Source organism: Sinocyclocheilus anshuiensis, unplaced genomic scaffold (genome assembly GCF_001515605.1).
Source record: "Sinocyclocheilus anshuiensis isolate Anshui unplaced genomic scaffold, SAMN03320099.WGS_v1.1 scaffold2145, whole genome shotgun sequence".
NCBI classification, from domain to species: Eukaryota; Metazoa; Chordata; class Actinopteri; order Cypriniformes; family Cyprinidae; genus Sinocyclocheilus; species Sinocyclocheilus anshuiensis.
Window position 1 is genome coordinate 157,287 of NW_015552702.1, and position 11,441 is coordinate 168,727.

Genomic DNA, 11,441 nt, shown 5'->3' on the forward strand with positions numbered 1-11,441 from the left:
AGTCCGTTGGTTCGTCCTCCCGATCCGCCCACTGCTGCTCACTGGCGAGAGAGGAGGGTGAGTGTGATACGACACTGGATCGTCCACAACCCCCCGTCCCCTCTGGGGACCCAGAGATAGAGGAAATTGCTCTTTTGTCGAGTATTTGAGTACCACCGACCGAGAGGTCAGTGGCGGAAAAAAACAAAAGATTCTCCGCCAGGCCCTCCTCCGGGGGAGGGAGTGGTGCATTCACCATCTCCCGAAGTAGGTGCCGTCCACAACCTGGTGAGCTCCTCATGCACCTCCGGGAAGAAAGGCACTGAGAACCAGCGCAGACCACCCCGAGAACCAAACGTGCAACCTTGAGGGCTCGGGACACGGTGGAAGTCTCCACTTGAGCCCTACCCCCACGGCGGCCCGGGAAAGCATAGCCGTTATTTCCAGATCCGATTCAGGCATTGCTACAGTACCGGAGGACAGTAGAGCAGCCGAATCTAAAGCATAGCCGTTATTTCCGGATACGATTCAGGCATTGCTACAGTCCCGGAGGACAGCAGTGCAGCCGAACCTTCCTCTCCAGAAAGCTCTGGCTCACGCTCCGATGCAGTGATCAACATCTGGTCGTTGGGAGGAGCGCCAAAGGATACGGCTGGTATGCTCCTTGTAGAGGGCCCAGCACGTTCCATTGGCAGCTCAACTGGTTGCGGAGTGCAAGAGGCCTTTTGGTAGGATCCCAATTCGTCGGTCATCCGACGTAACGTCGGGAGTGACCGACTGAAAGGGAACTGGGGAAAATGTGGGTCTCCTAAAGACAGTGTCTGGATCATATTTAATCATAAAAAATAAAAAAATTATATATATATATATATATATTAAGCCTATTGTTAGTACCACTACTTTTAATTATTAGTAACACATTTTTTTTTACCATTTATTATTAAATTATAAAAAAATTGTATTCTCATTATGGCAGTGGGAAAACAAACAAACAAATAAACTGTACAGTATGGATCAGTGTTATTATTAACTTAAAAAAACACATTTTAAAAGAAAAACTAACTGAAAAAAAAAATATATATACTTATTTTATTTCAGTTAGTTGCCAAGGCCAGTAAGTTGAAGTAATATTAATAAAATAACTAAAACGAAATACACTTCATAAAAAAACGAATAAAAATTACACCTAACAAAATTAACTACATTCAAAATTAAAACAAAATATAAAAAATAAAATCTTATTCAAAATATTAACAAAAACTATAATAGTATATCAATGATACTAAAATAGCACTAGTATGAATACAAAACAGCTTTTTAAATTAGAATCATTGTAGATTGCAGTAATGAGAATCTAATAAGAGTTGTCACTGAGGAGAACCACAAAAACCCATTACAATAATGAGAATTTGGGGGTAAAATGTTTTTTTTGAAAATAATGTCACAATGCAAAAAATCGTAATAGTCCAGAAAATAGATGAATTTTGTTTGTGCAAGGTATAATTTAATATTATGTTCCTCTTGTCATTGGCATGAAATATGCCATTGTGTTTGGTTCATAACAGAGGATTTCTTTGCAAAAAAAACATTTATTTTTGTTGGCATTAAGAGAGCTAGTGTAACTCCACTGGAATTTCCTCCTCCTCTTTTTATGCTCTTGACTTTGAAACACAAACACAACATTTTAGCTGTATATCAGGTTTATGATCTTTCTCTGACAAAAGAACACCGTTAAAGGTGTTTATTCGACCGAATCGAAGATCATTATAATACACTTGAATCGTGAGATGTTTTGCATTAGTGCTTACTTAAGAGTGCCAGAAAGATAAAAAAGCAGGAAAAGAGAAAAAGAGAGATATTGTTTGTTTGGTTATAGTTCAATAAGAATACTACACACTTCTGCTTAATGTAAGAGCAGACCCTTATTCAAACAAACTCTGTGTCTCTTGAACTCAGAGAGAAGAGAATAAATCACACTGACACAAATAAACAGATATGCATATACTTTCCAACCAGTTTAAACATTCTGGGAGTCTATTTATGCTGTGTGCATGCATGTATTTGTTTGTAGCAGCCCAGTCTTACAAGGGCAACTTTGTCAGCTTACCACGGAAACATTGTCTGGTAACATTTTAACCATGTATTGGAGGAATCCATTAAGTTTTCGGATGCTATCTTGCATTTGAGTTACACAAGAATAAGAAATACTAAGAATTTCTCACTTAAAGAGAACCAATTTACATTAAAATCAACTGCTGGCAAAGATATTGGAGATTTCTCTGAAATAGATAAATAAGACTTTCTGGAATTCTCCAAAATAAGGTAAAAATGTTAACTAATCAGAGGTGGTAAAGTGTTTTTTCCTTGAGAGTGTGTTAGTTTGTATTTGTACAGTATGTGGTTAATGAGTTATATGCCGCGTTTACACTGTCAGCTGTTTCAATTTTTTTCATGCATATCAGGGATATCTTCATGTGCAATTTTTTTTTGCCATTGCTGCTTCATAACAAATTGGTTCAGTCAGGTCTGAAATCTTCACTTGATGTTCAGGTCATGTTAACAAGTGCATGAGAATTTAATGAATCATTAATTATGTTTTCATCCGAGTTGCAAATTAAATTTATCACAATATCATAAAAAATACATAAAATAAGCGTTTCCATCTAAATGTGTTCAAGAGAAGAAAATATTAATTTCCAGAGTAATAATCTATTATTTTTTATTTATAATTTTATTTTGAAATAAGAATAATTCAATGAGAATCTAGTGTTGTCACTGAGGATAACTACAAAACCTCAAAAAAACTAAATGCATTAAAAAACATTCAAATGCATTACAGTAATTTAATGTGTTCAAGAAAGTAAAATTATATATATTTTTGTAATTTTGAATATTTATTTGCATATTGGTGTTTCCATCCATTCATTTTCATGCACAATCCCAAAATTTGCATGAAAACGTGTTGATGAAAACTCTGCTATTGGGAATTAAAGTACATGTACTGCACAAAATTGAGGGTGAAAACATGCTATTCGACTGCACTGCACAGTTTGCACAAATATTAGTGCAGCGATAATCAGATTCCACCCACTGATAGCACAGCACGGAGCAGTTTTAATGACGCAGTGCAGACTCACCGTGGCACTGGACCTCAGGATTGCCCCAGAACAGTTCCCTGCACTCCTCACATGTCGTCCCTCCAAAACCAGGCTTACAGGAACACTCACCGGTCAGCTGAGACAGGCAGAAACACACAAAAAATAGTGTTTCATTCATGATTAAGTTGATTTGTGATTTAAAGGTGACATATTTTGCCCCTTTCTCTAATATGTAATATAAGTCTCTGGTGTCCCCAGAATGTGTCTGTGAAGCTTCAGCTCAAAATACTCCAGATCATTTATTATATAATTTTGAAAATGCCTATTTTTAACCTAACTCCCGCAAAGTATAAAAGTGGAGTTAATGCAGCAGAACAATTAATATATTTCAATTAAAACCTTTATAATATGTAAAAAAAAAAAAAATGCCAGTTGTGGCTTGATGTCTATTATTGTTTATTTTTTCATGACCAAAATAACATATTCACAAAGAGTTCATTCAGTTGTCAGAGAGATGTTACAACACATTACAAGAACAGAACAATAAAAACACAACTTTCAAATATTTATTATAATTACATTCATGCTTCTCACGGTATTCGAACCTAAAGTAACAGGTTCTGACAACATGCCAGGCCTGCACACTAACCACTCCCCTAACCTGAAAAATGGGTAAAATATATGTTATAATTCGTCAATTCGCTTAACTGATTCATTGCCAATGCTGTTTCAGGGCAAAACTTGAAAATGACCACTAGGTGTCACCGTAGAGGCGGGTGTCGAATTGTTTCGAAGCCTCGGCACATTTGCTTCGACTGTTTCAGTGTTTCATGAAGCCTTGCTCTGCCCACAACTACAAAGTATGATACGACAGTTCCCTCTCATAGGTAACTTCAATGCTGCGACGACGTCATCGCTTTGGGAACACCTCCGGTGTGACGAATGTCTGAAGCCCTTATACCATCACGCCAATTTATTGGCCAATAGCGCTTAGCACCGCCTCAAGCATACGGTGTATGCTTATATATGTGTGCTGCGCGCTATTTCATCAGATTTTTATTCCTTCAGGAAGCGAATCATCTGTTGCCCGTCGGAAAGAGATTCTTGTGTTCTAAGCCATCTATTTATATAGAGCAGTTTACTCCTCTAAGGCGGACACAATGAGTTTTCCGGTATGTATGGATGCATGTTACACAGACTCACAAGGAAACAGGTAGGAAGACCGCTTTGCGGCCTTTATCTATTGTTGTATCCGTGATATCTGTGTTTGTGAGTAAGTTGCGCTCTGGGCTCGCTCTCTTTCTGAGGAAGGAGAGATGTTCGTTCAACCCCTGCTGTTCCGGTTCTGCGGTTGCCGAGGCGCCGCACGAGCTCGACGCTTGGGGTGACGGCGATGAGCCCGAGTGTACAGAGAGTGAGAGAACGGAATTAATCCCCTTCTCTCTGGCTCTCTTCCCCAGACCGCGTGCGTTCATCAGAAGAGCGCCTCGTGAGTCAGGTGGTTAGTCAAATCTGATTCCCGCTCCGGAAGCTCCTAATCGATTCTTTCGGCTGCGGATTAGATGATGCATACTCTACAGCAGCCTCGGGCTCGAGCTCGCAGGCAACACAAACTGTAGATATAATCTATGGGTTAAGGGGCGAGTTTACTGATATAAAATCCCCATTGCTCTACCCCCTCCCTGGATCAAGTGTTTCTCAAGTTTATTAAACCACATGAAAGGCACTGATTTTTAGGACGTTAAGTCGTGCACTATGGTTTTTGGCGCTTCGAGCTACCAAACATTAGTTTGCCCGACTAATTACTATTTATTTCAGCTCCGCTGCTGCATTGAGCTGAAACAAATAAGTGGAAGAGCTTACTGTTTCATTGTATTTCTTATAACAAGCTATAACTGAGCAGGCGGTTTTCCCCCTCTCTCTCTCTACTGCTGCGCTGCACTAATGCAGACACGTTCATTTGATTTGGCGCTTATGCTTCCATCTCGTGTTCGTGTACTGGTTTTAGACGCAGACTCTGAGGAGTCGTGCAGCAGAAGTTATTTGTGCACTATGTTTTTGGCGCTTCGAGCTACCAAGCATTAGTTTGCCCGACTAATTACTATTTATTTCAGCTCCGCTGCTGCATTGAGCTGAAACAAATAAGTGGAAGAGCTCACGTATTTCAGAGTATTTCTTAAGCTATAACAGTGAGTAGTCGGATTTCCCCCTCTCTCTTTAACGTTACCAGCTGCGCTGTACTAATGCAGACACCTTCATATGATTTGGCGCTTATGCTTCCAACTCGTGTTCGTGTACTGGTTTTAGACGCAGACTCTCGAGGAGTCGTTCAGCAGAAGTTATTTGTGCACTATGTTTTTGGCGCTTCGAGCTACCAAGCATTAGTCTGCCCGACTAATTACTATTTCTTTCAGCTCCGCTGCTGCATTGAGCTGAAACAAATAAGTGGAAGAGCTCACGTGTTTCTGAGTATTCTTATAGCAAGCTGTAACAGTGAGCTGGCGGGGTTTCCCCCCCTCTCTCTCTCTAACGTTACCTGCTGCGCTGCACTGACGCAGTCACGTTCATTTGATTTGGCGCTTAAGCGTCCAACTCTTGTTCGTGTACTTTTTAGACGCAGACTCTGAGGAGTCCTGCAGCAGATATTTTGTCGTGCACCATGGTCTTGGCGCTTCATGCTACCGAGCGTTGGTCTGCCCGAGTAATATAATATTTCTTTCAGCTCTGCTGCTGCGTTGAGCTGAAACATTAAGTGGCAAGCTGTTTTAACATTTAATGCTATATGGCTCAGGTTGTAGAGTTGAGCAGACCGGTTTTCCTATCTCTCTCTCTCTCTCTACTTCCGCGCTACACTAATGCAGGCACGTGCATTGAATTGGTGCTTATGCTTCCAGCTCTTATTTCGTGTACTGCTTTTAGGAACAGACTCTAGGAGTCCTACAGCGGGTGTTTGTCATACATTATGGTCTTGGCGCTTCAGGCTACCAAGCCTTAATCTGCCCAGCTGTTCATTTTTCTTTCAGCTCCGCTGATGCTTTGAGCTAGAACAAATCAGTGGGCACGCTCACATATCTAGAGTAAATTCCTATGGCAAGCTGTTTTACACCTAATGCTATAGTGACTCAGGCTGCGGAGTGAGCGGGTTTTTTCCTGCCTCCACTCGTGCACTGCATTAATTAGGGCACGTACATTGATTTGGCGCTTACGCTTCCAACTCTTGTTCATGTGACTGTTTTTAAGCATGGACTCCACAGTTGACATTTGCCGTGCGCTATGGTTTTTGGCGCTTCATGCTACCAAACACGAGTCTGCCCGGCTAATAATAATTATTCTTTCAGCTTCACTGCTGTTTTGAGCTGGAACAAATAGTGGACTCTGTGCTATGAGCTGGCTCTGTGGAGTTTTGCAACACACATTTGTCGTGCAACATGGTTTTGGCACTTCAGGCTACCAATGCTATTTGCATAACTAATCATTATTCTTCTCATCCCAACTGAGATACACTGAGCTGAGCTACTGTGTGAATGAGTTCACGTGTAAGAGTATCTCTTATGGCAAGCTATTAATGCTCACCATGGTCAGCCTACTTCATGTGATTGATGCGGCGCTTCTGCTACCAACACTCGCTTCACATGACTGGCTGCATTGTGACTGCAGCATAAAACATTATTGTGCACTAGAGATGCTGGGTGCTTCATGCTACCAAGCAGTGGTTTGCATGACTAATTACTCTGTTCTTTTCAGCTCCGCTGTTGCATTGAGTTGGAACTGTGTATGAACGTGGGCAACCTACAAGTGTTTGCCTCTCTATCAGCTGTTCCGCCGCTTGTTGCGTTCGGACTGATTTTGACCGTTCTTCGTGCCTTAGCTTTGGAGATCGAGAGGATAGCCCTAAAGCCATTGGTGCAGGGTCTATATTGACATCCAAGTCCGTTCCGAAGATGAACGAAGGTCTTACGGGTTTGGAACAACACGAGGGTGAGTAATTAATGACAGAATTTTCATTTTTGGGTGAACTAACCCTTCAAAATCACAACAAACATGCTTGAAAAATAGAAAATTATAGATATTTAGTGGGAACAAGGGTGTAACAAAAGAGCAGCACTATGCCAAATAAATCATCCAAAGTCATGAATTCCCTGAATTAGTGTTGCTTTGCCACACCCTTAGATTCAGTCCGGTAGTGCGACTGTTGTGGAAGCCACTAGGGAGAGAGCAGGCCAGCAGTTTCCCACGCCCAGCGCCTGCATTCATCCCAGCTCTTACTTTCACATTCCCACTACTTCCTGTCAGCACTTCTTCTCAGCTGAATTATTTATTTCCTTTTTCTCCTTCCCTTTCTCTTTTTGTCTATCCAGGTTTCTGCAGTGATACATAGTACCGTATGTTCTTCCAGTGTATATTGTTTTGGGACCAATGATATGAGAAGTGTGTATTTTTCTGAGACCTGAAGGTGTGTTTCATTAGTTTTCAAAATATTTGAGGGATTTGAGCTCAGGAGACTCATATGTGACCCTGGACCACAAAACCAGTCATAAGGGTCACATTTTCGAAATTGAGATTTATGCATCATCTGAAAGCTGAATAAATAAGATTTCCATTGATGTATGGTTTGTTAGGATAGGACAATGTTTGGCCGACTATTATTTGAAACGCTGGTTTACGCATGTTGTGCTGCTACAAACCCCGTATCGCACCAAACACTCTGGCGGTGTCTCACATTGTGAGCTGCCTTGCAAGACAGCATTTTGGGGGCAGCTCTTTTTAGAATAAACGTGATTTTATGGCGCAAGCGCGAACAGCATTTTTGGGCATCATATTGCAAGCGCGGTGCAAAACAACGTTTTAGCTTAGCACAGTTATTACATTAAAACGTTTATGCTTTCCGCACACTTTCTGATTCTTTCGCAACAATAACTAAAAAAACCTGCTTCTTAAATCTGTGGTTCTATGTGGTGTGTGAATAATGCGAAACATTAATTATTCGCCGCTAGTTCTCTGGTGATGTTAACAGGATATAACTGTAAGTAAATAAAACTACTTTTAAAAATATAAAAAAATTATCATCATTAATGGAATTAGACGTTCTGCTTCTTAGACATTAAAACCAATATTTTGTCACTTTTTCCCCCCAGAAATTCATCATTACCATTTCATATTGTCATACCACCAAAGCCAAATGCTACGTACTAAATTTCTGAACTTTATGGTGAAAAACAAAACACTTATAATTGTAATTACTTAAAATACACTCTTTAACTTAAAGTGAAAGGATAACTGAAAGTGAAAAATAGCATACATATATACATATATATATATATAATACTTGCTTAGGAACTCGCATTCACATAAAGTAGCCTTGTTGACAAGTTTGGGTGAGTAAGGGCAAAACGCACAAGATGCAGTACTTTCCTGTAATAGGCAGTATCACAGAAATAAACTGCTACAGAAAAATCTAGGTCCAAGCAAAATGTAATGTGTAACTGCAACACTCATTTCAAATGTAGTGGAGTAAAGAGTACAGATACTCATTCAAAAATATATAGACCACATTTATGATGCTTCTGTGGTGCTCTTCCGTCCTTTTCAAGCTTAAATTTGTCAACATTCATTGTCATAGAATGGAGAAGACAAAGTCTCTCTTTGTTTTTCCACAAAAAAAAACAAACAAAAAAACTGGCTTTGGAACAATGTTAGGGTAAGTAAATGCTAAACATTTTGGGGGCTGATAGTGATAATGGTCCGATAAGCGCTTGTGCCGTGATGCTATAGGCAATTAATTGGTAACCTGGTGTAATGAATCAGTCCACTGAAGGCGAGCGTAGTGAAGAACCCATGTGCAGTTTATTTACAGACGTGATCCAAATTACAAACATAAACCGAGACTAGAGACACAGACTTGACTTGACGAGGCATGAACAGACTTGACTAGGTATGAACAGACTTGACGAGGCATGAACAGACTTGACGAGGAATGAACAGACTTGACGAGGCATGAACAGACTTGACGAGGCATGAACAGACTTGACTTGACTTGACAACATCCAAACAGACGAAGACTAGAGACACAGACTTGACTTGACGAGGCATGAACAGACTTGACTAGGCATGAACAGACTAGATTCACCGGCAGCGGGTTACAACTTCAATACACGACAAGGAACAATGACAACATGATGGCTACTTATAGCAGACAAGAAGGGTCACATGACACAAACCAACCAATGGACAAACAGAACTGAGAACCACATGACAAGACCAAAAATCAATCAGAACATGACACAATGAACAAAGAAACCAATAGCATGAATACATGAGGGCAAGGGAAGCAAAACACAAACAGGGACCATGACTAAACTCCAAAATTAAAGACATGAAAACAGAACAAGAAACAAAACCCAAACCCCACATTACATATCCCTCCCTCTAAGGGCGGCTACAGACGCCCAAACAAACACAAAACCCAACAAGTCCAGGAGGGCGGTAGAGCAAAGGCGGAACAGGGGGAGGGATGGAGGGCCAGGCCCATGAAGCGGAACAGGCAGAGCAGGGACCCATGGCGGAGCAGGCAGACTGGGGAGCCATGGCGGAGCAGGCAGAGCGAGGGGCCATGGTGGAGCAGGCAGAGCGAGGGGCCATGGCGGCGCAGGCAGAACCGGGAGCCATGGTGGAGCAGGCAGAAGAGGGAGCCATGGCGGTGCAGGCAGAGCAGGGCGGCCGGGTGGTGACGGCAGAGCAGGAAGCCATGGCGGAGCAGAGACATGGATAGACCACTTGACTGAGACAGAACAAGCAGAGAGTTCTTGAATGGCCTCCTTGGCCGTGAAAGGACAGACAGTGAGTTTATGAACGGCCTCCATGGCCGTAACAGTACAGGCAGTGAATTCATGGACGGCCTTCTTAGTCATGACAGGGCAGACAGTGAGTTCATGAACGGCCTCCTTGGCTGTGGCAGGACAGACAGTGAGTTCATGAACGGCCTCCATGGCCGTAACAGGACAGGCACTGAATTCATGAACGGCCTCCGTGGCCGTAACGACAGTCTGTGAGTTTGTGAACGGCCTCTGTGGCCGTGACAGGGCAGACTGTGAGTTCGTGAACGGCCTCTTTGGCCATGACAGGGCAGACAGTGAGTTCGTGAACGGCCTCCGTGGCCATGACAAGACAGTCTGTGAGTTCGTGAACAGCCTCTGTGGCCAGCGTAGTGAAGAACCCATGTGCAGTTTATTTACAGACGTGATCCAAAATACAAACATAAACCGAGACTAGAGACACAGACTTGACTTGACGAGGCTTGAACAGACTTGACTAGACATGAACAGACTTGACGAGGCATAAACAGACTAGACTCGCCGACAGTGGGTTACAGCTTCAATACACGACAAGGAACAATGACAACATGATGGCTACGTATAGCAGACAAGAAGGGTCACATGACACAAACCAACCAATGGACAAACAGAACTGAGAACCACATGACAAGACCATAAAATATAAAATGTATGTTTATTTGCAACAGTTATGCTAATAACAATAAAAAGACATTTATGCCATTAAAACAGCGACATCTGCTGATGGACACCGTGCTGCGTTGTCACGGGAACATGCCAGCTGAAGATAATGAGGAAATGACGTCGCTCCCTTTGCCAAATGCATTCCAAACGACTACATAATAGCACGCACGTGCCCTGCTCACCCCAAAGTCTCCACTCCAAGGGCTCTGCCCTTCGAAGGGAGTAGGGCATAGGGATGATCACTTCCATTTGGAATTTACCACATGAACCGTTTGGTATGAAAACACGTACCGTTACACCCCTAATGGACATACCCTTGACCCCTCGATTTTGACTGAAGTAGTGGATGCCGGTCTACCATATCCTTCATAATAATATTATTTCATTATTTCTTGTGTGTTTAAATTTATGTGTTCTGCTGTTTTATGATAATTATGTGTTCTGCTGTTTTATGATATTGCGTGCAACTTGCTTATTGAGCAATTTAACTGGTAGTTGCGTAATAAATATTAAATAATCCTGCGTTATTCCTTATTTTTACTCTCTAAAAATAGCAGAGGCGGACAGTAACTAAGTACATTTACTTGAGTATTGTACTTAAGTACACTTTTTGAGTATCTGTACTTTACTTGAGTATAATTTTTTCTGGGAACTTATGACTTTAACTTCACTACATTTGAAAGACAAATATTGTACTTTTCACTCCACTACATTTCTATGAAGGTCCTCGAAGTAGAAAGTCGTTAGCAGCTTTGAAAGTCAGTGGGTGATTGTAGGGCTACGATTTCCCAGCATTTTTTGAACACTGACCAGTTCCAAATGTGATATTTATTTACAACAATCAACAATT

General features: G+C 41.5%; 1 protein-coding gene and 1 pseudogene across 1 annotated transcript in view; both read right to left on the bottom strand.

The window, feature by feature from the left end:
• The window catches only part of LOC107667712 (laminin subunit beta-1-like), a 17,976-nt pseudogene extending 12,222 nt beyond the window's left edge, over positions 1–5,754 (bottom strand).
• A 41-nt stretch (positions 5,755–5,795) lies between these two features.
• The window catches only part of LOC107667713 (dnaJ homolog subfamily B member 14-like), a gene marked incomplete at its 5' end in the record, with an annotated part of 12,733 nt that continues 7,087 nt past the window's right edge, over positions 5,796–11,441 (bottom strand). Inside the window, one exon of the mRNA XM_016459435.1 lies at positions 5,796–5,817. Coding sequence (XP_016314921.1) covers positions 5,796–5,817 — 22 coding nt within the window. The remainder of the gene's footprint in view (positions 5,818–11,441) is intronic.